This window comes from Corvus cornix, chromosome 2, assembly GCF_000738735.6.
Source record: "Corvus cornix cornix isolate S_Up_H32 chromosome 2, ASM73873v5, whole genome shotgun sequence".
In the NCBI taxonomy this organism is placed as follows: domain Eukaryota; kingdom Metazoa; phylum Chordata; class Aves; order Passeriformes; family Corvidae; genus Corvus; species Corvus cornix.
The window spans coordinates 21,490,291-21,517,020 of NC_046333.1; the positions used below are offsets into that span (position 1 = coordinate 21,490,291).

At 39.8% G+C, this 26,730-nt stretch overlaps 1 protein-coding gene across 3 annotated transcripts in view; it reads right to left on the minus strand.

Annotated features, from left to right (window-relative positions):
* COL15A1 (collagen type XV alpha 1 chain) overlaps window positions 1-26,730 on the minus strand; it is a 116,005-nt gene that overhangs the window by 28,322 nt on the left and 60,953 nt on the right. For 2 of the 3 annotated variants that reach the window (XM_019285795.3, XM_010398566.4), the window contains exons 15-24: window positions 25,576-25,611; window positions 24,334-24,486; window positions 20,392-20,460; window positions 15,537-15,572; window positions 12,862-12,924; window positions 11,929-11,964; window positions 11,752-11,835; window positions 5,635-5,700; window positions 3,803-3,838; window positions 1,304-1,366 (exon numbers count right to left, since the gene is read on the minus strand). In XM_019285795.3, coding sequence (XP_019141340.2) covers window positions 1,304-1,366; window positions 3,803-3,838; window positions 5,635-5,700; window positions 11,752-11,835; window positions 11,929-11,964; window positions 12,862-12,924; window positions 15,537-15,572; window positions 20,392-20,460; window positions 24,334-24,486; window positions 25,576-25,611 — 642 coding nt within the window. The remainder of the gene's footprint in view (window positions 1-1,303; window positions 1,367-3,802; window positions 3,839-5,634; window positions 5,701-11,751; window positions 11,836-11,928; window positions 11,965-12,861; window positions 12,925-15,536; window positions 15,573-20,391; window positions 20,461-24,333; window positions 24,487-25,575; window positions 25,612-26,730) is intronic. The other variant, XM_019285794.3, reaches the window with a different exon arrangement.

The window sequence follows — 26,730 nt, forward strand, 5'->3', positions numbered from 1 at the left end:
TTGCTATTAAAATGACAGTCCAGGTTACAGACCTTTCACTGAGCTTTAACTGCTGTAACTCAGTTGTTCTCAAAAGTTCTTAAATCATTGTCTTTGAAGACTCCCTGAAGATACTTTGGATACTTTGGAGTCTCCCTAAGGCTTGGTTGGCTTCATTGACTTTATCTTCTGTGAGATTTTATGGACCTGAGGTTGAATTTCATGATCCTTTAAGTAAAATGCTCCTAGGTGTCTGTACAGCTTCACTGTGGTTCCCAAACTTACTCTTGAGCACAGTGTGGTATTCACAGCGCAGAAACACTGTCAGGTACATCACTATGTTTTTGGTGGGTCCAAAATTAAACGCCTTTAAAGCTTTGAGTCCTTACCAGTGTGGACACCGGAAACAAAAGAAAACTAACCAAAAAAACAAAAGTAAAAACCTCCACAACCCAAACCAAAAAGCACCCAGAGGGTTTTAAGGTTGAGCTTGATCATTTCATGCACTCTGTAAAAGAACAGGAAATCTTATAGTAAATGGGGACTGGTATTTGTGGCCTGAGAGGTTTCCTTCTGTGTAGTGATGATACTGTTCATCTGCTACCCAATTTAAAACATAATTAACCATTTCCAATTACTTGTGAGAAAGTGAGCTCAGCTACTTGGAAAGAATAAACAGAAAGTGTTTTTGTTTTTCTTTTTGTTACCCCCAAGATATTAAATGTTCCTCTCCCCTGCTTCCTTGCAGATGGATAAGAAGGGGAAGAAAACTGAAACAGCTGCAGTATTTACAGAAGAGCAGAGTCAGTCTTTAGTAACCTCTCAGCACTGTCATAAAATACACATTTTTTGTGAAGAAACAAAAGAAAGAATCCTAAGAAGAGAGCTCCTCAAGTCTTATACTTTCTTTGGGAATTGAAAATTGCAGTCTACATTCTGTAGGCAAAGCCCTCTCTGGCACAGGAGGAGGAAAAGATCGATCTTTTTTTTGTTTGGTCTTTTGGATAGGATCCCAGGGTGTCAGCACAGCAATCAGCTGGCAAGAAGAGGTCACTTCATGTTTAATGTTTAAAGAGACTTAACCTGATAAGCGCGTACTGGACTTATGAATTTCAACACTGGAGCAGGAAGATTAGCTCTTGGTGGGATTATATCAAGGGATGTTGCTTAGCACTTTCACATTCCACCTAGTACATTTTTCACATGAACTTATTAACATTACAATCCCTAGAAAAATTAGGATCATTAAACTTTTAATGTCACTAAGTACTTATCATCTAACACATTTCTCAGCATATACTTCCCCCTATGCATTTTTTCATACCTGTTGTCCTTTAGGTCCTTGTGATCCAGGCAAACCAGTGTCACCCTTTGGACCCTGAGGGCCCTAGGCAAAAACAAGTACATAAATCCATAGTGATATTTGTGAAGAATATGGAGCTAATCCATTTTACTAAATGTAATTTTAAATTACCGGCAAACTTGAACTTAAATCACTCTGGTTGCAATCTAAGAATTCTTACAAGACTAAATTCTCTTTGACTCAAGTTATTCCCTAAACCAAATATCACAAAAGGAGAATCTGTTAGAAAAAACAAAATGAAAAATCCCTGATGTTTATCACAGTGTGGATGATACACATTCACAAAGGGAAATATGCAAACATTAATAAGAGTGGAAATTCAACCTAAAATTCTCTATTTCCTCTGTACTTGATCCTCTCTCTCTCCATAATCATTCAACCAGACTCATTTTCAACAGAATTTCTGAAGGTATATTTTTAACAGTATGTTAAAAAAAAAAAAAAAATCTGAAATAGAGATTATCTATTTGAAAACGAGACGATTTCTTTATCTGTTTTGTGGGGAAAGCATTCCCCTCAGATCAAATTGTGCTATACAATCTTCCAAGAGCATTCAGAAGCATTTTTTTACCCACCAAGAACTAAACTCAGGTCTACATAATTTCTGCATCAGTCAAGAGATAAATAAAAGACATGAGGTGAGAACAAGAATGGTATTTTCATGTCTGTAGAAATTCTATAAATGACAGAGACCCAGAATTCACTATATCACTTTCTAAATGTTATCAGCTCTTTTTCAAATGAAATGGATTTTTAATGAGTTTTTTTTTCCTTCTCTTTGGTTTTCTATGCAGTGCACAATACCCAGGACTTAAGCAATCTTCTGTAGAATTTTGGGCAATTTGTCAGCTTTTTGTTAAGATCTTTGGTCAGTTTTCCCGGTTTTCTCCTTAGCTGTTCTCAGGCAATAGACAAAGGATCCTGAGATCATATGCATGCTCTGAACTGTAAAACAATCATAACAAGGGAAAATAATCTCATCACATTACATAGAATATGAATACAATAATTAGAACAATACTATCTGAAGTCATAAGCCAAATAATTACAGAATCACAGAATATGCTGAGTTGGAAGGGACCTACAAAGATCATCAAAGTCCAACTCTTGCCTCTGCAGAGGACACCCCATATGCCTGAGAGCATTGTCTAAACACTCCTTGAGCTCTGTCAGGCTTGCCACTTCCCTGTGGAGTCTGTTCCAGTGCCCAACCACCTTCTGGGTGAAGAATCTTTTCCTAATCTCCAACCTAAATGTCCCCTGACACAACTTCAGGCCATTCCCTTGGGTCCTGTCACTGGGCACCACGGAGAAGAGGGCAGGCCCTGCCCCTGGTCTTCCCCTCACAAGGAAGTTGTAACTGCAATGAGGTCTCCCTTCAGTCTCCTCCAGGCTGAACAGAACAAGTGACCTCAGCTGCTCCTCACACAGCTTCCCCTCAAGGCCCTTCACCATCTTCACAGCCCTGCTTTGGACACTCTCTAACAGTTTAATGTCTTACATCGTGGCACCCAAAACTGCCCCCAGCGCTTAAGGTGAGGTCTCCCCATTACAGAGCAGAGCAGGACAATCCCCTCCCTTGCCCAGCTGGCAATGCTGTGCCTGATGCACCCCAGGACTCCTGGCTGCTAGGGCACAGCTGATCCATATTCAACTTGCCACCGACCAGGACCCCCAGGTCTCTTTATCTGGCACTGCTCTCCAGCATCTCATTCCCTGGTCTACATGCACAACCAGGGTGACTCCATCCCACGTGCAGAATCCAGCACTTTCCCTTGTTGAATTTCATACAGTTGGTGATCCTCCAGCCCTCTAATTTATGTAGGTGTCTCTGCAGGGCCTTTCTGCCTTGGAAGGAGTTAACAGCTCCTCCCAATTTTGTATCATCCGCAAACTTGGTGTCCCTCCAAGTCCTGCGTCCAAGTGGTTAATGAAGATGTTTATATATGTTTATATGGCAGTCTGAGTGCAATAGGTAGGTAAGGCACCTTTTGATACTATGGTTGTGCAATGCTTACATGGTAGCCCTGGTCTATTATAAAAAATCATAAATATTTCCTAAAGGATAAAATAAAAAGGGTACATCTTGTAGGGCTTTACTGTATTCTGTAGTGGAGATAAAAAAGGCAAAGGAATAACACAGTTACATATACATATGCAGACAACTTGTAGAAGTCCATTTGTTCCATTTGTTTCTTCTATGTGGCATAGGTCTTCCCTTAGGTAGTAATTTTCCATGAATTACATCTCTAAACTATGGAACTGACACTGAGATAAGCATATCAGAGTATATTTCATTTCCCACAGAATAAATTTCTACCTTAGCTGGTAAATTCCTAAGACCTGCAGCATCCTATATGAAAATTTATTAGACTTCATGCAAATTGTATACAATATAATTTTTAAAAAATATTAAACTGTATTGGAAAAAAACTTAAATCCTAGGAAATTAATACTTACAGGAAATCCTGGTAAACCTGGCTTGCCATGTGGCCCCTGCAAAATCAAAAAACTCACACCCTTACAAACACATTTTACGGACTTGCAAAACAGTATGCATTTTTCACGTGTTGTGTGATTTGTGAATATCAACTCATCTGCAACTGAATTAAGAACTTCATTCAGTTGATGGCAAAGGTGTGAACCTGCACAATGCCCTATGCTTCTAATTTAGGGTTTATTTTCAAAAACTGAAAAGACAGAGATCCAGAAAAGACTGAAAATGGATTATATTTTCTACATATGAAAGGCATGCAACCATTATCCAGCCTCCTTTGAATCTTTTCCAGATGCTGGCACAGAGATCACCTTTCCCATTTTGGTCCTGGTTGTCTTTGGATAGACAGTTTGTAATAGGCTGCGAATACAATCACAGATTGGGATTTGTATTGGGCACATTTAAGATTGCCCAGATGTGATACCTGCAGAAAGACACTTTAATTCTGGTTCAGATCAGCAGGATGTCTATTACCCCACTCACTATGAGACTGCACCTCTTTCCTGACTAAAGTTAGAGCTTAGAGACTGAGGTTCAAATCTTTCTCACTGCAACTTGTGCTTCAAGCTACAGGACCAGCTTCTTTTTTGTGGGAATGTGGCTCTAACATCTACTACAAAACAAAGGTTTGAATGGCAAATACCTGTGGCAGAGCTCACACAAGGGGGCCCATACTATCCTGGCATCCTATTATGTCTAGGGATTAGGAGAATCCGGTCTTTGGGAAAAACACGAAAATAGTCTTCTATGAAAACTGTTTTATATTGTAAGCACAGCTGGATGCAGCCACAATAACATGGAGTTGTCCTATCGTGTAACAAGTGGGAAAGAGCCGTGCTAGACTTGCAGAAAAAGGTTACAAGCTGTTGCTAGAGCTAATGCCCTTCTTCCCAGTTCAATGACAGATTCAGTAAATATTTGTTTTGGGACAGCTGTAATAATAAGACACAAGGTTTTTGCAAACTTAAGCTATGTAGAGTGAAATTCTGCTATTGGCTATGAACATTCTGACTTTTCTGGCTTCATCAGGGATTGAATGTGGGGGAGATCACTGTGCTCACCAACAAGAAAACAGATAAAATGAAATACACAAACAACAATCCACAAATGAAACTAGCTGTGAAGTAAGTTGCTTAATTTGTGAAGGTTAAGATTTTGCAAAGTGCAGCATGTTGTACACTTTCGGGCAAGTTTGAATAGACTCCACATTTTGGAAAAGGTAGATTTTTCTTTAGATCCAGTCCTAGGAACCTGAAATCATTACCAAGAAGCATTCAGGAGTTCAAGAATTTGGCTGAACTATTTTGCAGCTAGAATGGAACCTAAATTTCACATCTGTTGTTCTTTTATGAAATCCCTAGTTTTTCATCCACTGCTATAATTTGTGTGAGACTAAATTCATACACAGGAGCCTAGCATTTCTAGTTGCAGTCCCAAGCAGAACTGAGCAAAACACTTTTTATCCCAATGCTTTGTTACTTGAAAAACAAGAAGGAAAAAAATGGAATAAATGTGAATCTTGGTCTCTATTTTTGCAACAGTTCTACATTTCTTTAATTCTGAGCATATAGTTCAGAATGAGAGATAAGCCAATTTCTTTATTTCATAGAAATGTGTAAAAGCAATTTGTTCACACAGAACTCAGTTTTGCCTGAAAGTACTTCTGCAGAGTTTAGTGCTGGAGTTAGCAGGAACACAATCTTAAAGTGTAGGAAACTCATCTCTGGTTGATACTCAAAAGAAGACATTGAAGATAGAGCAAATCTGAAGATTTAATAAAGCAGCATATACTCACTGGAGGCCCAAGGAGTCCTTTAATTTCAGTAAAATTAAAAATTCCATCTGTATCATTGAGAAGTAACTAAAAAAGGGGTTAAGAAACAGGTTATTCAAATAGTTTATCTAAGGCACACACACATTTTTGGAAATGTAAAGTTATCTCTTTATAATTATGAAAAACCCCCAAACATAAATAAGGCCACAGAAAAGGCTCTCTACTTCTAATTTTCGTTATACATCTGGAATAACAAAACCTAGAATTTCTTTTACATTTCTTCTATGAAGATCTCAGAATGCTTTCAGAAATTTAATTAACTGACTCACATTTTTAATTTGAAAGCTATGACACCAAATTTTGCAGCCTGAAGTCATTTCTCAGCATCATTATCAGCAAGATAAAGATGAAATGGAGGTTTTATGCTCCAGCGTGTCACTGGCATTCTAAGATGGTGAATCAATCTGAGCACACTCATCCTCTGTTGCAGAGTTGAAGTTTTAATTATATTCTGGACATGTCTGCATCACACCATGCAGTGCCATGCTGCGATTCCTAAGTCAGCACTGATCATGCTGCTGTGTCTGAAACTAGCTTGGAACCCCAAACTTGGATGTGGACCAGCTCTACGCTACCCAGCTCTGAGTCTCAAGATGCCTAATAGTGCAGTGTAATTGCACTGCTGTTATACTGCTTCTTATCCTGGAGTTGGTGAACTCCCCATTAGCCCAGGCATTTCTGCATAATTCCATTACAGATCTTTGGAGCTCTGATCCAACACTCCTCAATGCAGGTCTGAATGGATCAGGTCACTCAGGGACTTGTCCTGTTAATTCTTGAACACCTCTAAGGATGGACATGCCACAACTGTTTTCGGCAATCAGTTATAGTGTTTGATCATTGTCAGGATAAAAAAGGTTTTACTTATATATAATTGGGATTTCCCTTTCTCCAACTTGGGTGTGTTGCATCTTACAATATTTACATACACCTTCAAGAAGAGGCTGCTTCCATCTTCTCAGTATCCTCTGATCATGTAGTTGCAGACAGAAACAAAGCCTCTCTTTATCCTGCTTTTTGCCAGGCAAATCAGACCCAGTTCTCTCAGTGCTCTGGTCCCCTGAACACTTTGGTAGCCCTGGATGGGGCTTGCTCCATTATGTCAATGTCTTTCTTGTCAAGGGGATCTCACAGCTGGACACAATACTCCAGAAGCAGTCTTGTGAATGCCAGTCACAACTCTCTATCAGTTGAACTGATTTTCCACCTATTTTATCATTCTCTTACCCACTTCACAGGCCATCAGTTTGATGATAGCAAGGCTATGGGAGACTGCATCTGAAGCCCTGCCAAAGTCAGGGTCTACAAATTCCATGCCCATGCCTTGTCCACAGAGAAGCAATGATTTGGATCAGGAACGAACTGCCTTTAGTAAATCCATGTTGGCTGCTCCCCATCAGATTCTTGTCCTGATGTTACGATTAGGCTTTCATTTTGGTTTCAGATAGCTAACTTTCTGGTTTAAATAGGTGTTCCCAATATTGTATCATGTGGTCTTACAGAACAATTCAAGACAGACAATATATAGGTGCTTGTTCCACATAAATGTTTTAGGTGAAAAGACATCCTTTGTTTTTGTCATTTGTTTAATTTCTTTCAGTCCAATGGTCCCATTTGACACTTTAGCCTTGTTTTGGATTCAGAAGTATGTTCTGAATCTCCTTGGAAGCTTGAATTGGTCCATTTGTTTAGAAGGCAAGACATGCCATCCATTTCAATATAAGGCTCTGTGTGAAGCAGCATATTCCCATTCGATGTAATGAAAATCTGAATTTCAAAAGACCAGGACAGGGCATGCTTTCAGGTGCCAGGGATTTACTTAGTACATGAATAAACATGTTTTCACTGAGGTTTTGTGAAATCTGAATGCCCCCTTTTCTGCCTGCAACCATGTGCAGATCAACACTACCAGATCACAATCTTTTCCAACATTTGTTATGAATACAGTGTCCAGGAACTGAGTTTGAAACTGCCCTGCTTTGAATAGGGGGTTTGACCATATGGCCTCCGGAGATCACTTCCAATACTCTTATGAGTCTCTGAATACTATTTTTCTAATCCAGATCACTCATCCTATCCTATCCTATCCTATCCTATCCTATCCTATCCTATCCTATCCTATCCTATCCTATCCTATCCTATCCTATCCTATGTCATCTGAGCACAGCAGTATATGGTCAGCTTTCTGTACTTTGAGGTCATGTTGCATAATTCATACAGCTAAAGCTTGCTGCTTGTACTGGGTGCTTCTTTCTGCTCCTTCTCCTTGTCCTCATGTTCTACAAAAACCACTGGAAAAAATGTCAAGTAAAAATAGAGTTTAGATCCTACAGGCAGCACCCCACTTTCCAGGCTGCATGAACTCTGCTACTCTTCAGGGGTAGTACGATGCTCTTGGTCCCACTCTATTTCCAGTTCTACATGGCCCAGGAAAGGAACAGGACATAGGCTGCTACATTAATGGCAGTAATAAGAGTCCTGCTGCTGCAATTGTTCTGCTTTATCTGGTGGCAGAAGTCCAGGAGTCCTGGGTTTACATGGTCTTTTCATTGTGGAATCACTCAGTATTCATTGCTTTTGGGCTCAATCCAAACAATATTGAAGTCAGTGAAAAGAATCCCAAAGGCTTTGCTGAGTCTGGGATCAGACACATTGTATATTTTATACATACAGTTGATCTGCAAATGGAAATCGTGGTTGGAAGTCAGAAAACTGTACATAAGGCTGAAGAAGATTTGAAAACAAAAGGTAGAAGAGTGACGATTAGAGGAAAAGATTGCACTCTTCACAACCTCATCCAGGTGTATAAATATTTATCTTTGGGTTTGGGTGTGCAAACAGGTTTAATAACAAAAATCCAGCAATATAATTCTTTAACACATTGAATTAGTTCAGAAAGTGCTGACTACAATAGTAAGGACAACACTATTTTCCATATTTTCTTCACTGCTGTGTTTTAGGATAATTGTCTGGGTTGGTTTCTAAGTAAACCTTCAGCTCTGCATCCAAAAAGCATGAATATGGCCTTGTTAGAACTATAGAAAGAACAGAGTGAACAAAATCTTTTGACATTTCCTTTACACCCTCACCATCAACCTTTCATTGTGACTTTTGTTTCTTGTACCCAAACTAGGGGTGTGTAGTGGCAGCCAAAGATAAAGGTTTAAAAATTTGAAATTTAAATCCAATAACATTTGTCTATTCAAAATTACTTCTGTACTGTACCCAACTAAATTTGTGCGATAAAATCATAGCAACAAATATTATGGTTTTTCAGTTATTGTGATTCCATTCATGAAAATGCACCAAGTATCAGCAACTATGCTCCAAAAGAGTGAAATAGCCAATATAGGATGAGAAATATTGATTTTAGTGTTTTGGAATATCAAACAGCAGCAGAGGGACACTGTTTTTTTTTAAACAGGAGCAGACTTCCTGATCAATCACAGGAGGCAGCAGAGCAGGCAGCAAGGACAGCAAGTCTCTGAGACCCACAGTGCTGGCAGGAACTGCAGAAGTCTGGAAATGGATAGGTTCCACGGCAGACCTCAGTTTTAACCTAACATGTATTTTCATGGTATGAGAAATGGTTCTTGAAGGAACCAAATCCCCTCCATTGACATAGGGACCAGGTTAAATGAGAAGAAAACCAAGGTCCACTTTTCAGTGCAGCTCGATCAATGTGCTATTGGCCAGATACTGGAGAGACCTGGCCCTAAGCCACAGCTGTTCATGTCAGGTCTAAATATTTCAACAGTGCTGAAATTGCACTAACTCTGTATTTGCTTTTATTTTCATCAAAAATTTATTTTAAAGTCTGTTTAGTTGTAGCCACAGAGCCCTTCCTAAGAAAACTTCCTTCTAGCTCTGATGGATCAGTCAACTGGACTTCTGTAGCCCAAGAAGTCCTTGGCTACGTAACAGTTAAATGAATGAATTAAATGACCCTGACCTGGGGAGTGATCTCTCTAAGTGCCCTGTGGTTCATTCAGATCACTGATCTCTGCTGCTCTGCCCACATCAAGCCAATATCCACATTACAACAGGTGGCAGTGTTATTTATTTTAGTTCTGCAATTCCAACTGCAATTGATAGGTCTGCTTGCAATAGTTCTTTTCCATATTTGAAGCTTACTATGAAAGATGAGATACTGAGTCAACAAAATGCACTTGGATAATTTAATGTCTATCTCAGCAAATGTATTGCAAGCAAATGTCCTGTTACACAAACATTTGTGAGATAGGAAGAATTCAATGTCATACACAGTGACATATACTTCCACACAGGTTTAACTAACTGTATCAAAATCCAGTACACCAAGTCCTCAGAGAAATCTTCTGATTAACAATACAGAGGATTTGACAGCTCTTGCTGTATCTCCCCAGAACACCTACACCACAAATGTGTATAAAGCCACACATACTATGCTCTCAATTTTTTAAGAGAGCTTACTTCTAAAACCTGAAAACACTTAGAGAAGGAAATGGGTTTCTGTATGGATTTGTAATACACCTGATGCAATACAGCTTCTACTAGGCTCTATACATTTCTGTAATACATGGTAAAAGTGGTTCATACAGGGATCTGGAGGATTCAGAGGATGCACTTTAGGTTTCTTCAGACATAGCTATGTGCTAGACAGGTGTGAGGACAATGACTAGGGCATGTAGGGAGCCATGCTGTCTCCAGCAAACAAGTTTCCAGCAAAAGGTTAGTTTATGTCAGCTTCAATAGTCTTTTTATATTCCTTGTATATACTGACCTCCCTCTGATGCTCTCATGGTATTTTTTGCAAGTATTAATGAGCTATGGAGCAACACGTTAAGGTTCATTTTTACTGCAAACAGCTGTTTAGTCACTGATATGAGTTAAGGCACCACTGTGGCACCGTGGCAGGGTTGTGAGAAAGGACATGAGTTTTACATCAGCATTTCTATCACAGAAATTGACACAGCTATTGAGCAGTTCCCCAGAAACTCCAACAGAATTGTATTAAAGTGTAGAGCTGCTGACAGTCCCACTATGAGCAGGACTTTGAACAAGATCTTCACTGAGCCAGCATTTCTGTGAATCTATAATTCTGCTCATCTAAGACTCAGGATCCAAGATCCTAGTATTCTACATGGATTCCCAGTAAATTCAGTAAAGAAAAAACCACTTCTGTTGGGATGCGTGATGTGGCCTATGGGATGCCAATTAATGCTATATTTGCTATCAGTAGCAGAAGCGTAAGTGAAAGCCTAGTTATTTCAGTCAAAAAAGGTTATGTGTAGTTCAGCTTTGTGATAATGATGGTGCCAACCTCCCCCGAACACAGATTTCTCAGCTGGGCATTTTCTCTTCTTACAATTACAAAACACTCCTTATTGCCCTTATATGCATTCCTTTGGATGAGTCTGGCTGTTTTAGGCACCTCCAGCTCTCAGAGGTGAAGTTTCCTGCAGCCACTCACAGTTCCTCCAGATCTGAATGTCATACCAGGCCAACTACTAGGATTTTTGTTGTCAGCTCCAAGTGGGATTCATCCTAATCTCCAGCCTTCATTACTGCAAATAGTACTGCTTCTGCAAAGGCTGATGTATACACAGCAAAACTAACTGAAAATATACCTGCATCTAAAGCATACTGGAGAGTTTTTATGAGTCTCTAGTATTTTACCCTTTGTTGCTTCCACAAAGGGGTCAGTGCTCTGGTTTGTGGACAACTGTCAGGAAACATGTCTCTCCCCCACATACTGCTGTGCCTTGGGTGCTCTGCTTTGTAAAATATCCCCAGTTTTGTATTTCTCTGTTGATTTTTTATTTGATGTTCACAGCTCCTGCAGAATCACCTAAAGAGCTTGTGCGAGGTGCTCAATATGACCTCATAATTCTTGTAGGTAAGATTTTACCCTCTTTCTTCCAATGTAATATTTTCAAAACTAATCCATTTGATGCAGAGACATACTGATATTCTTTTGTTTTGAGGAGTAGACTTATGACTTGAATATGAGCAGGAGACTTGCCAGTGTGTTAACCACTTGTGACCTCTTCTCTATTAAGGGAGTAACAGACGTCACTGCTTGATGTACACACTCACCTCAGGTATTGCTATGACTGGTCCTGGCGGTCCTGGCGGTCCAGGTGGTCCCACAATACTGTTCCCGTCCTGTCCTGGTTCACCCTGTTTCAAAAGCATTGCATGTGGAGAACCCATATACTAAGTGCTACATTTCACATAGGTTTTTCGAAAAGAATTAAATCCACACAATCTCACCTGAGGTCCTGGGTCACCCTTCTCCCCTTTTGGACCCTGGAGGTGATAAAAAAAATGAGCATAAGTGATTTAAAAGGGGAAATGGTGAAATTTGCTCTCCCTTGCTTCACAAAAAGCACAGCAGTGACTCACATGTACAGAATGATCAATCCCCAGCTCTCTCAAAAGACACATGGGGCCAACTCATTTCAGCTCAGATCTTTTGAGGATTTGATGTTTAAAAGTATTTCCCAGAACTTTTGACAGAGTTCACAGACGACTAGAAGCAAATGGACCCAAACCACTTCATTAGCTGGGAAGTAATTCAGTGAACCTTTCTTTCACTGCACTGAAATCAGCCATCCCTGGCTGTGCTGTCCTCTTCCAGCACAGTTGTGCCTGGGATTTCCCAGGGGACCAGATAGGAGAAGACAGGGGAGCTAAGCCGTCATCTTTCAGGCAGCTTATTTCTAAGCTTGATTAGCCCCTCTGTAGAACTCCCTGTGCTGGAAATGCAGACAGTTTGTCTAGCACAAGTGAGAGGAAGGCGCCAGGGGACAAGCCGCGGGACTTCCCAAGGAAATCACGCTGTAATCCTCGAGGGTCTTAAGCACAAGAAATACATTAAAATCACCTATGAGACTGCTGGCTTTCCTCTAATTAAAGGCAGAGCTGATTTCTGAATAATTAAAAGCAGAGGGAGCATTGAGGGATCAGAACCAGCCTCTGGAGATGCCTGTATCTCTTCTGACTGATGAGGGAGGTGTGGGCAAGGGACACCCTGCTCCTGTGTTGGGCGTCTGAGGTAGCTGCTCCAGGTTAAGCAGGACAAACACAGCCCCAGCTCTTCACACTCTGCTAGCAAGTACTGGTAGGGGTCCTATGGATCTTTAAGAGGTCGGTTTGGGAGCCAGTGTGTGTTAGGTGATCACAGATTATGGTAACCCTACTCACCATTTCTCCGGGGTGCCCAGCAATGCCAGGAAAGCCTGGTTTCCCATCTGTGCCTGGCATCCCCTGCAACAATAAATACAACAATAATATACAACAAACATACTGTCATGCTCTCTAAACTGCATTCAGTTTCATACAAGCAGGAGGCTGCCACTGGGGAGGGACATGACACAGTTCTGAACAGGCTGGTGGGCAGGTTTGGGGGAGGCTAATTATCTCATTAGTCACCTGCTCTCTCCATTCCTCCCTCTCTTTCCCCCTCTCCAGAGCAGGCTTACAGGTTTTTTTAATGCAGCTTCAATCGTTCTTCACTGCTTCCACCCCTGCTTAGCAAAAGGGTGAATTTCGTTGCTTCCCCCCAAAATACATTTGGTGAGTTATTTCCACCCTTTAGTTAAGTGACTCTCAAGCTGGAGGAAGAGGAGGGATGTAGACATTGGCATTGGATGCAGACAGGAGTCAGTATGTGGGGCAGAAAACACCCCCTGCTGTAGTTTAATACAAGACTGTATATGACTGCTGGAATCTGACAGCTACTCTGTTCTATGTGAAAAACAGAAGCAGTAATGATAATGCAGTTTTCCCTGAGAAAAATGGATAAAAGAAGGCTCTAAATTCTTAAAGGACCAGATAAACAGTGAGATACACTTTTTGCATCTGTTTTTCTCTGTGTCATATGAAAGAGCAAAAGAAATGACACAGAGCAGCCTAATGATTCATCCAAGGGACCAATTACTCTTGTTTTGTTTTAAGAGTGGGGCTGTTTATTTGTTTGTTAGCTTGTTTTTTTGGTGGGGTTGTTTGGTGTTTGTTTTGTTTTGTGTGGGGTTTTTCTTGTTTGGCTTTGAGGGTTTTTTTTTTAATTTGCTTGGGTTTTTTTGTTTTGTTTTGTTTTTTGGAAAATACTGTTTTGTTTCTAGCTTTTTGCTCTGCTTCAAGAAAATATTTTTGGGTTTTAGCAGTAGATAGTACCACCACATGAGATTTAATGTGTCTACTTCATTAAGAAAGGATATTCTCACTGCTTTTTTTGGTTTTTGTCGGTGATGTGTGAAGCATGTGGGTCAGGAATAAAGTATGATTTCTGAAGTACTTTATTCTTCATTTCATAAACAATTTTATAAGCAGGATAAAAGGTGTCTGAATGCTAATGGAATTTAAGCAAAAAGTGGTACTTGGGACATAAGTCTCTCAAGTGCTTGTGGAAAATTATAAGTATTTATCTGCAGCAAAGGTAAATGGGCAGAGGAAATAACCTCAGACCAACAGCATTTCTGCAACAGAATGTTGTCATTTCAGGCATGTTGGTACTTGCAGGACAGCTTCCTACCATTGCAAATGCTGAATAATTTTTCCCGTTAATTTTCCTAATGAAATTTAAATGGGACAAAAAGATCCAGGATAGGTAAGATGTTTTATTGCAACTAATGTATCCAGAGACGTCCTTATTTCTAAGTCCCTCCATATTTTAAGAATGTAGCTCATTGCTCAAATACACGAAGACAAAGATCTTTTTTAGTCTGAGGGCTAAAGAGATAAATTGCTTGTTTTTCTTATTTTTTAAATAGCCCTGTAGTAATTCCACTTAAAATATACACGTATTTCAAATGCATCTATCACATAAAACAACAATAATTACTAGAAAAAGGACCTCAGAAGAAAGGGCATGTAGTCATAATAGTAAAGAAAATATTCTATTGTATCAAACTGATTAAGAAGAGTTAAACTACTGTCCTGTGTGTCAATGCATCAGCTTTAATTATCATGCTGACAAATATCTATGTGAAATGACAACACTCAAAATATGTACAGCAGATGGAATTTATGGCAAGTAAAGTCCTGTTACATTGTTGGTATTTTTTAAAAATAAACAAGCAGATGCTGCTAGAAGACTGTGATAATATTCTTGTAAATACTCAGCAAGCATAACTGCATTTATCTTGTTTCTTAGACCAAGTTTTGATTTCAGTGCCGTCCCAAATGCAGGGGAAGGATATTTTATTTTATTTTATTTTATTTTATTTTATTTTATTTTATTTTATTTTATTTTATTTTATTTTATTTTATTTTATTTATTTTATTTTTTTTTTTTCTATGAGTCACATCAGCGCTCTCTGCTGGCTTATGCCTGCAAAAGACACCCAGGTCAGACAGCGACCAGCAAGGAGCAGCACAGACCCAAACTGGAGTTTTGGGGTGGGCTCCAGGAGAAGTTCAAAGCAGAATAGACAGGGAAAACGATTGACATGAGCCTACTACTGTAGCACAGACCTGTGTCATGGGTGGGGCACACTGGTGTGGGGTGATAGCTCCACACCACCATATGAAGGAGTAGGGGGCATGTGGAACTTAGTTTTCTGTCTAAGCTTTGCTGATTTTCATTTTTGTTCTGGTGAAAATGTAAAGGGCCTCACAAGACACCTTCCAAGACAAGCACCTTTTAGATGCAATTTTAACCACATTTTAAGCAGAAGTCTTAAGCACCAGGTTACACTGGCTCCTGATACTCATAATTCACCAGAGAAAGGGGTTTGTTTTCCCAGAGAAGCCATCCTGAGCTTTAATACGCTGACAGAGCAAGAAATGTTCATTATCCCCTAAGTGCTTTAAGAGATGAAAGGAAATTGAGGAAAGAAACAACTGAGATTTTAGATCAGGTTAAATAAACTTCCCACCTTTGAACCTGGTGCACCTATGTTGCCTCTTTCTCCCTGAAACAGAGACACAGTAGGGCTCAAATATTAAAGTGAGCAGTAACTGCAAGGATTTTAAACATGTATGTTACTTTGATTAAAAACAAAGGATCCAAATGGAGTAAAATGATCAGTAAAAACAAGGTACATTTTAGTAAAGTGATGCTTGGCATACATTTGTAATTTGATTCTGGAATTTTAACCACCCGGTTCCCACCCACATCTAAAGAGCTTGTGGTCATGACTAATTATTTTTGCTGAGCATCGACCAAGCCGCACGCCTGAACCCTCATTTTGATGTCTGAAATCAGCACATGGTAATGTTCCCCAGATCTACCAACACAGCCATGACCTCGTACCTCCAGGAAGGACTCACCATCTTTGTCCAAAACAGCTAACGCTGTCCCCCCACACTGCTGCTCTCTCCACCTACCCAGGCACTGCGTCAAACCAAAGCAAAATAATGAACACTGCACTGTTCCACCTTCGGGACTGATTCTGCAGGATTTTAGCACTAAATAGACAGAGTTCTTTGATTTTGTAACAGACAGAGAACATCCAATTTAGTTTATTTCACTGGAGTTAGAGAATATAAACTGGAACAAATCAGTCATTGCCTCAAATGTTATGCTTACTGCTTTTTGGGAGTTCTTATACTCAAGAGTGTGTGAAGACTGTAGACTGTTTTTTAATGAAAAAAGCTTTTCATAATAACAAAAGCAAAAGCAGAATTTGGATCCATGCTTACTTATAAGAGAGAAAATTTATCATAGCTGGTCTTCTCTGACAGCTGTACTTGTCTGGGGTATTTGAAGGATGAAGGAAGGATGCATGAAACAGAACTATACCTTCAACTCCTCATGATGCATTAGCTCTTGGTTTTGGGAAGTGGGTGGTTGTTGTATTTTGCCACTGTTGCCTAGTGAAGTCATTTATAATCATGAAAAGTGGGTGTAAAATTCATCCCCATGAGAATGATAGTGTATTATAACCACTTTATATTAATTTTGCTGTAGTGTACCTGGTTTTGTAAGATGTCAGGCAGTAGCATGTTGCTTTCTGTTTCTCCTGTATCTTGCGGAATGACTAATGATTAAACCGAGGTGATGGTGAAGTCTCTTGGCCTAGGTTTATGACTATCTTTTCTGCTCCAGCCCAGTTCCTAAATCCTAGGAATCATGCTACCTCAATTTCTGAAATCTTTGTGAAGCAGCATTTCTTTGAAACAAAATTTCTGGCTAAGGGCAGAGAATAAGTTCTTAACAAAAAATGTATTTTGAGTGTAGAGACTGGACACCTACTCCTGTGCACAGAGCAGCATCTTGTGAGAGCACATCTATTCTTGCCAGTCCACCGCAGTATCACTCACCAACATGTGTTGTGCAAATCGCCATTTTTTTCGCTCATGAATAATGTCATCCAGCATTAACAGGAGTAGTACCCAATGGAAGGACTTTTTTTGGCCCTAGAAGCTGAGCTCTACAGACTCTAGACAGAGGGGGCTGGCCAGATCTTTGGTGGCTGTTGTCCTATGAATCAGGTGCATGCAGTTATTGCTGGCAATGGGCAGTCAGTGATTAATCCTGGGTGTCAGTTCAGGTGAAAATTTCATGGGGAGAGGATGGAGACCGCCACTTCTCATCTTCCACTTCCTTCTCTTTCAATGCTATTGTTATTTCCCAGGACAATGAAGAATTTGAATTTCTTTAACTTCCCATTTAAGGTGTTGTCATGCTGTACTACTAATCTGAGTGGTACTTTATGTAGGAATAGGAAAAATCTCTTCCTGTCTAAGGACCTATTCTGCAAATCTGCCCTTTTCTTCTGGGATGTTTCATCTCTCCATTTTTTCCTCATGGGCTACACAACCAGTAGCAGCATCAAAACGGAAAAATTCAGTCACTTCTGAGCTCAAATCAAAACCAAGACAAAGTAGTTATTGCTCCTCCCCTCTTCCTCCAGCACCTTCCAGAACGTTTTCCTATCACTTTCTGGGATTAGAAGGCCTCCTCATGCAGATTTCTCTTTCAACAGCATATATGTAACCTCTTGGTGTATGAACGAGCAACAAAGAGAAATCACCAAATGTCCTAAAAAAAATTAGCAAAGATGCCATGAAATGTAACAGCCCAGTTAGTATTTACTCACTGCTCTTGTTGGGTGTGAAATAATTCTGATTATACACATTCTGGATAGATACCCAATGTGAATGGGAACAAAATTTGTCCCACACTTAATCAGTACATGACTCTTAAATGAAAGCTGTTATGTTCAGGCAAATTCTGGGAATATAGAAATAAAAAATTACAAAAAAAATATATGCCAAAGCAATATAGGCTAGCTTTCAAGTGTTTTTACTTTTGGTCCTAATGGTCCGTGCTATCCACATCTTCCTGCAGAACCCTGTAAAAATACACTGAATTTACTGGTAAATCCACATGGCATTTCAAAGGAAATTTTTTTCAGAACAAAAATTTAATTTACGACCACAGCTGTTACAAAAACAATGCTGGAGACCTGTAATATAACAGCAATAAAATGTAAGCATTGTTTTAGGGTTGTTGTTCTGTTAAATACTGCCTTGCTCTATGTTATCATGGAAAGGTCTAAAGATTTCTTTTGCTTACAAAGACAACTTTAGTGCTGTCAGTGCATACTATACATACTTTTAGAAAATATTAGAAATAAATTTATCCAAGTGCGTTTTTTGCAAGGGATTGCTTTCAACTGCTTATAATTTTTTGAATTTGCTTTCTTGGCTAAAATTAAGATATGCTACCATTTAGAGGCAACACAGTCTTGCTAGGATTAAAAGCAGTGTCCCAAATTGTTATTTCAAAAAATGTTTGGAAATTCGAATTCCTCTCATCTCTATATGGTGGCATCAGTTGTAAAGTACAATTATGACTCTTTGATGGTGAAATCGACAGCAGTTTATTATTGGTCATTTTAGAAAGCTGAATGGAAGAGAAAGGAATTCAACGAAGTGATTGAGTTGTCTTTATCTGGAATATGAAGGCACTAATAAATGGTAATGCTAAATGATGAGAAAACACCAATGAAACTTTACACCGATCTGTGGAAGAAAAAGAATAGAAACCTTGGAAATGAGAGCTGAAGTCATCAGAAAAAATAAATCTGATATTTCTACTTCAAAACACAACCACTACTTTCTGATTAAAGATTAACAAGAATCTTAACAAAGATGGTGCCAACAAAAGTAATTTATTTCCTAGCAGCTGTTTTGAGTTTCAGCCCCCTTAGAAGCAGATACTCTGTTTTCACCTAAACACCATTGGGTACTCTGGGGTTGTGATAAGGTGTAAAGGGCCCATAACGCAGTACCAGTAACTATGTAAAAGCAATTTCATAATCACTGCAAAATTCTTGTTTTTCTTATCTTCTTTTTCTCATCTACCCTCTTTACTGACTCAGGCTTTGCAGAATAATTAAGCAGTAACAGGAAAATTTTATTCAAGTGCAACAAGACATTTTAAAAATATTTATAGCTGAGTGATTTGGAAACAATGCCTGTTACAAAACCAAATGTGAGAGTAAGGCTGTGACTAAGGCAGGTCAGAATCTGCTATTCCAGCCCTGGTTTTGGACACCTCCTTGTTTCAGCTAACAGATTCAATACTTATTTTTGTAACTGTATTTTTGCGCTATTTTTAATATCTAGGAAAATACGTAAGAGGAAGCAAAGTTCTCTAAGCTACCAGCTGTAACTTCAGTGACTCACAATTACTAGTACTTTAAGCCAACACAGTAAAGAGCCGCTCAAAGTCGCTCTTATCTCCAGGGTTCAGTTGGTTTCTGATGATTCATGGAATCACAGACACAGGCTTCCACAGGCCTGTGGAGGCTATCAAATCCAATCATCCCCTGAAGCGGAACTGTCACCAGCTTCAGATCAGGTCAGTCATGTCTCTGTCCAGCAAAGTCTTGGTAACTTCAAGATCAGATCTTCTGCAACCTCCCTGGGCAAATTGCCCTAGTCCTGCACCAGGCTCCTAGTGAACAGCCTTCTCCTAAGGCTTAGCCTGAATAACGCAAGCTGCAAATTGTGACCACTGTCCCTTGCTGCACCATCTGGCACTACAAGGAACAGTTTGGCTTCATCATATTTATAGTTGCCCCTCAAAGACTCATAAGCAGCTACTGGATCATGCCTTTGTCTCCTTTTGTTGCCAGACTAACCACTGGAGCTCCTTCTATTGTTAAGAATGACAATAAATCCAAATGATCTGGTAGGTACTGATACATTATATTCCCACGTTCTCTACTTGATTTAAGTGGCCCACACTAGCAAAAAATCTCCTGAGACACAGTGATGAAGAAAAAAGTATCCCTTTGTCTGTGACATTGCTGCCATACTACTGGGAGCAAATTTTTAGTTTAAAAGTGGCATGTCAGATTATACATATTTGGTTGTCAAACTATAACATTTCAGTTTCATCTTCATATGTGTGATTCACCTTCGTAAGTGAGAAGGGAATCTATTAGGGTGAAAGAAGAAATAGAGAGCTAGATAACATGAAAACCCTCATTTCACCCTTTAATATTTCAAAAATATATCAGAGCAGAATCTAAAAATCACTAGCTAATGAGGTATCAGAGAAATACCATTCCAATTCTTTGGAGGACACAGTTATTGTAATGACATTCTAGGGCAAGTGAATCCTTTTCAACCTATGGCTGACTGGGGCTATGTGTTTCCAAAAAGCAGAAAGGAGGAAACTTTTTTTTGAAAAAAACCCCAAACCAAACCAAACCAAACCAAACCAAACACCGAAACAACAAATTATACTTCCCCTCCCCCAAAACACCCACTTACCTTTGGCCCCCTTGATCTGGAAATTCTCGATTCACTTAACAGGTCAATGCTACCTGATCCTTCCATATCCTAATGGAAAAGACAAAATGCTACAGAATTTAAGAATTTATCTTTTGGGGTTTTTTTCTGTTTTTTTTTTTTTTTTTAACTGCTCCGTTTTCTGAAGTTCTGTAAAAACTGGAAACATACTGAACACAAATATTTTTATCTTTTCTCATTAACTTTTTTTCTGAGGCAAATGGATGATGTCCTGGTGATAGGCTCTGCTCAAATGTGATAAAAACATGTTGGTCTTCCTTACAGAAACTCTGGTCTTTACTGTCTTGCCAACTTGACACCATTGCTCCAGGACTTCAGGCAGAAGGGCATCAGGCAAAAGTGAAACAGCATGTACTATGTTTAAGCACACTTTTAAGTGTATTTTTCTGTGTAGCATTTACCTGCCACCCAGCTACGGAAACACTAATGACTAGTAAGGGTTACCAGAACTGATTTATTTCAGGGAGAACTTGCAAACAGTTTGTCAAGAGCAGCAATCACTTTTCACCAATAAAGGTTCTTCCTAATTCTCAGAGCTGAATGTTGAACTCCTGCCTAAAATACTGCTTAATGAAATTGAGGAGAAATAAAATTTCCACCATCGAATTGTAGAATTAATTATGTTGAAAGGGTTCTCAGAGGCTGCCTGCCCCATCTTCTTGTCGAATGCGGTGTCAACACTGAATTACAATCAGGTCATTTAGGGCTTTGGAACCTCAGGCCTCGGAACATTCCAGAGATGAAGGTTAAGTGTTCTCCAGACTAAGCAAGTTCAGTTACCTGAGACTTTCATTATAGGTCATCTGCTTCAGCCCACTGTCCATTTCCATTAACCTCTGCTTCAGAAACAAGTCTCCGCGTAGTGGGAGTCCTTGAGAGCAGCCTCCGTATTTCCCATGGAGATTTTTTAATAGTTTTACAGGAAACTACACAGAAAGCAGCAACCTCCCTCCAGCTTTCATTGTTCTATGACATTCCAGATCCATGGCAGAAGCAGGAGCTAGCAATTCCAAAGCAGCCAAGAAATAAAACTGCAGGCTGCCCTAATTGTTGTTTCAGCCCCAGCACCTATCATGTTCCTATCCCTTGGCTTGTGCCTAGTCTAAACTTGTCAGACTGTGCTTCAAAACATCTGGATGAACCATGCCAGCCGGGAACTGTCCATTTGCTTTAAGCTGTAGTTTTAGTTGCAGCTGTGCTGGCTTAATTGTTTCCTTTTTCTGAAAAGGGAAAATCTTAATCTTTCTTTTCTTCACTTTGTTACTCACAGCCATACAGCCTTCATTTGCAACATCAGCGTCATGTGTTGAATCCCCTCACTTTCCTTTAGATGACTAAAATGGCAGAAAATATGTTACTTTTGGGGTACAAGTGTTCTCTAAAATTTTAGTAAATTGTATTGGGTTGCAGAAGAATTGATGGAATACTGAATCTTAGTGCGTGTGAAGGGCAGGCATGTGCCAAGAATGTCTGCAGATGGGAGAAGAAACAGGAGCAAAGGAGAATCTCCGCCTCCTAGTGATGACAAGCCCTTGTGTCAGCTTACCATGTTTAGAGGATGCATACTCCTGGCCTACTTATCTTCCTGCCCGTTGGTGACTTGAAATGGCCCAGCTTAGCACAGTTGTGATGCACTCAGGAAAAGGTGAAAAGGGAAAGGGTGAGACACCAGTTAGATGACCTTCAGCTGCTATCGAATGACAGCTTTACACCAAAGGTATGGAAAACACCAGCTGACCTTACTCCACTGCAAAAGATAGATCCTGTTCTTCTAACCATTTCTGCCAACTCCACAGGAGTAAGAGAAGCAGAAGGAATGCACAGCTGGAATCAGTTCCTTCTTTTCGGTGGACCAAGGCAAAAGACCATTTGTGCCACTTCACCTGAGATTGACTGAATGTTATTCAGACTTCCATTCTGCTCCTCCATCAGCAATGAGTGTATCAAATACCAGCAGAAAATCTCCTCATATTCTCTTTGGCCTTTTTAACCGAACACTCACTGCTTAGGGTAAACCACAAACTGTGTTTCTGGGTCCTTTCCCTTGACTGCACTGTGCCAGTCTGTTTTTCCCTTTAAGAGAGTGCTTGATGCCTGCTTTATATAACACATCATCTCTTTTGACATCTGCATGTTTTTAATGGGTTTACCAGGTACCTTCTGCAGCTCAAACTGTTCTTTTGGCAAGCATAAGTGCCAGCAAACACCATGCCATTTGGTTTTTGCACATAGCTGATCACAGATGCTAACAAGTGCTAACAGGAGTGTTTTGCAGAAACAGCCTTACAGCAATAAACAGACTGCCACCCAAAAGGTAGTGTCACCCTAACAAACTGGCAGACCATGGTGCTGCCTCAACAGATGGCAGGGGTGGGCATCCAAAAGATCAGCTACAGCTAGCAAGCCTGTTTACAGTAGTATTCCTCTCAGGAAAACGACATTCATGCCAATTTTGTTTGGACTAGATAAAGTTCAAGATGAAGCCAGTCAAGATACTGTTACTGCAGTTAGATCTTTCTGCATATGCATCCATAAAAGAGGAGACTCCTAGTTTTCACTCTCTCCTGCTCATCTGCTAAGTTTGCTCCTCTGAGACTTAAGTATTAAAAGTGGCAGAGTTTGATCCTACGCACCTAATTTCAGGACAACTCTTTGTTGACATAATAGGGGCATGTTGCCTTCTGCTCAAATAGTGTGAATAGGGAAAAGTGGAGAATCTCTTAAGAATGGGTCCTCACAGGTCACAGAAGATGACTGGAAGTCAGAGAAGCCATCATTCTGGGCTAAAACTCAGACCAGGCCTGGGAAGAAGATATGATTTGCCAGTGGTCCTTTACTCATTCTGAGATTAGTAGGTATTTATTCAGGGGAGAGACTGTACCAGCCTTTGTAGTGTGCCAAAGATAAGGCAGAGGAGGTTTGTGTGCTTAGACTTCATGCTGTTCCTTGCTAACAATTTCAGTACGGGCAATTAAGAACTTGTGAGCTGCTTGAGATATTTTTTGTCCATTGAAATTCACTGACATCAGTGAGGTTATTAACCAGTTTTGTATATAGTACAACATTTTTTAGTCAGACATCAGAAAGCAAATTAGGTCTCTAAACAAGCATTAGTGGTCTGTGACACCTCAAAGTGTCTGTAGAGTAAAGAAAAGAAAAATACGGAAGAGATGGGGTAGGTATTAAGAGAAACAGCCAAGTAAACTGGTATCTTTTAAACACCACCACTTTACTGCAGCAGTTCTCCAGATGGCCAGTAATTTTGGTCAAACATTTTTACTTCTCTGATGAGACTGCCCTGTGTTACTGTGCAAACCTTATTATATCCCATGACATAAAGAGCTTTGGAAAGACTTTCCTGAGCAAAACAGCTAAATTAGAATTGAAAGATGCACGGAAAAAAAGGAAAAAGAAAAGGGAAGACACAAATATGAATATTGATATTGATAATTTCTTGACCTCTCTTCCCAAAGATGTTAATGCAGCAGCTCTAATTCTTGAACCTGGGCATTCTTCCCTTGCCTTTCTTTACTGCAAAGCCACTTTCCGCTCCAACAACATTATCCAAATGAGCAGTTCTCAAATTATATGTAAAACTCATCTTGAGCTTGCCCAATCTCATATTTTTAAGCGATGAGGGTATTATCCTCAGAAGTAGAAAAAGTAACATCTGCAATTTTATATTTTTAATAGAACATTTTTGTTCTAAGTAGAACAGGTCATGAGGTCAGAAATGACCAACATGTATCTCTGTATTTGCACTCCAATGCAAATTTCAATCTAGAACAAGTTACTCTGTTATCAATTCAGCCTTAAACACCCATGAAATATACAGGTGGTCACTGTCTTTACTCTGGAGGAAATATATCCACAGTTACAACAAACTTCAGAATAGAAAAATACCTCAAATCCCAAGCTGTAGCTTAGTCCTGGTGGTCCAGGAGGTCCAGGGGGCCCAGGAGGCCCAGGAGGTCCTGGTGGTCCAGGTTTTCCAGGAGACCCAATAGGGCCAGCTTCTCCTTTGGGGCCTATTGATCCAGTGACTCCAGTATCACCCTAAAATAAAGATGCAGTCTATTGATATACTGAATATACGTATCTAGATGCAAGTGAGTAGATTTATAGGATCACAGACTGGTTTGGGTTGGAAAGCTCATCAAGTTTCAATCCCTCTGCCATGGGCAGGGACATCTTCCACTAGACCAGGTTGCTCAAAACCACATACAACCTGGCCTTGAACATTTCCAGGGGGAGGTCATCCACCGACCATATTCATGGCCCTCCCCTGGACTTGCTCCAGCAGGTGCATGCCTTTCTTGTGCTGGGGGTCCCAGAGCTGGGCACAGCTCTCCAGGTGGGCTCTCATGAGGGCAGAGTAGAGAGGGAGTATCACATCTCTCTACCTTCTGGTCACGTGTATTTGTTCTGGCTAAGCTGGAGCTCATTTTCCCTTAGCAGCCCTCACAGTGCTGTGCTTTGCATTTGTAGCTGGAAAGGTGTTGATAACACACCAGTGTTTTGTCTACTGCTGAGCAGCACTGGCACAGCATCAGCACTGTCTCTTTAACATGCTCTCCTCCCTTCCTCCCATCAAGTGGGCTGTGATGTATGGGCAGTATACTGGGAGGGGACACAACTAGGCTAAAGTAGCTGACCCAAATTAACCAAAGGTATATTCCCGACCATATGATGTCAGCTCAGATATAAAAGGGAGGGAGGAGGACTGGGGGGCATTCATTATTTTACAGTGTTTGCCTTCCAGAGCAACTGCTTCCCAGGAAGTGGCTGAACATTACTCACTGATGGGAAGTGGAAGTAGAGATTAAACTTTTTTTCTCTTTGTTTATATGCATGCGAACTTCTACTTCCTTTTTGCTTTTGTAAACTGCCTTATCTCTACAAATTGTTTTCCATCTTATTCTCTCTCCCCAGTCCTGCTTGGAAGGGGTGATAGAGTGGCATCCAGCCAAGGTTAACCAGCTACACCATGCTTCATAGAGAAGCATTCTGGCCAGCTGAGAAACCAGGTTTGCCTACTTCGTTAGGTTACACAATAATAATCTTAAAGATTTCTCAGCCCTTTTCAGTAATGTGCTGTATCACAGTGATGCCATCATTCTATAAAGACACTGTCCTTTTTGTTACCTTTGGACCAGCAGAACCAGGTAGACCTTGATCACCCTGTAAAAGAAGATCAGTCCTAAATACTTAGAATAAGACTATTAGGCAACAAAAACACATTTGTGGTATTCTTCCTTAATAAAAATGCCCACAGATTTCTGTGTTGTTTGATTTGATGTCCTTTACATGAAGCCCTTAATCTGGAACATCAGACCTCTCAGTCAAAAACAATCTATAATTCAGGAATTACAAGAACACATTAATAGCTCTGGTCTGGTATGCTGACTGGACGCAATCTTGTATTTCAATTATTGCTGCAGATTTTAAGGGTTTGGAGGACACAGAATTAAGCATTTCAGGTCACATCCTCATGCTTCCGAACACAAACGTCAAAATTCTTGTGGGATATAAGAGAACAGGAAACTGGTCCCATTCAAGTTGTCTAGAGCACCCTTCCAAACACAGGATGTGACAACTAGGAAAATTTTAAGGTTCCTCTGAAGTAGTCAAGATTTTATCAAGGTTTGCTTTTATACACTTTACTTGCATACAGTTTTTTTCCATTTCTAGTCCATGGAATAGACAGAAAGACAATAATAATGCATGCAAATAATTCTTCTCCAAATTGCTCTGAATCTAGTGGAATTATTTTTTATTTTGGCAAGCTCCTGTCCTTACTCATTCAGCAGAAATATTTATTGAGTAAAGTCTGAAAAAATGAATAAGCATCAGGAGTAAAATAATGTTTTTTCTAAAAGCAACGGCAAAACTCCATGTCAAGTGTCACTCCAATGAACAAACTGAATTTACTTTCAGTGCATCCTGTTGTTCCTGTAATCTTCTCTGGATTAATTTGGAATTATGATCAAAACAGATAGTGCAATATAAATTAAAGCAGGGTTTTCAGAAAAAGGAAATAGCAAAAATGAAAAAAACACTTACTTGTACTGAGCAGGTGCAAATACATAGTGCTTCAATTCTAATCGAACTTTTATCAAATATACACAATGCAGCAGACAGACTCAGTGAGGCAAAATATTTTAGTCCTTTTTTTTGAGGGTTATGATTTTTAAAAAAAAATTAATTTCTCTTCCAATTGCTTCTTTTTCCACATCAATCTCTTCCTATAATATACAATTCATGTTCAGTTTACTTCAGCTAGACTTCTTTCTGTTCTTG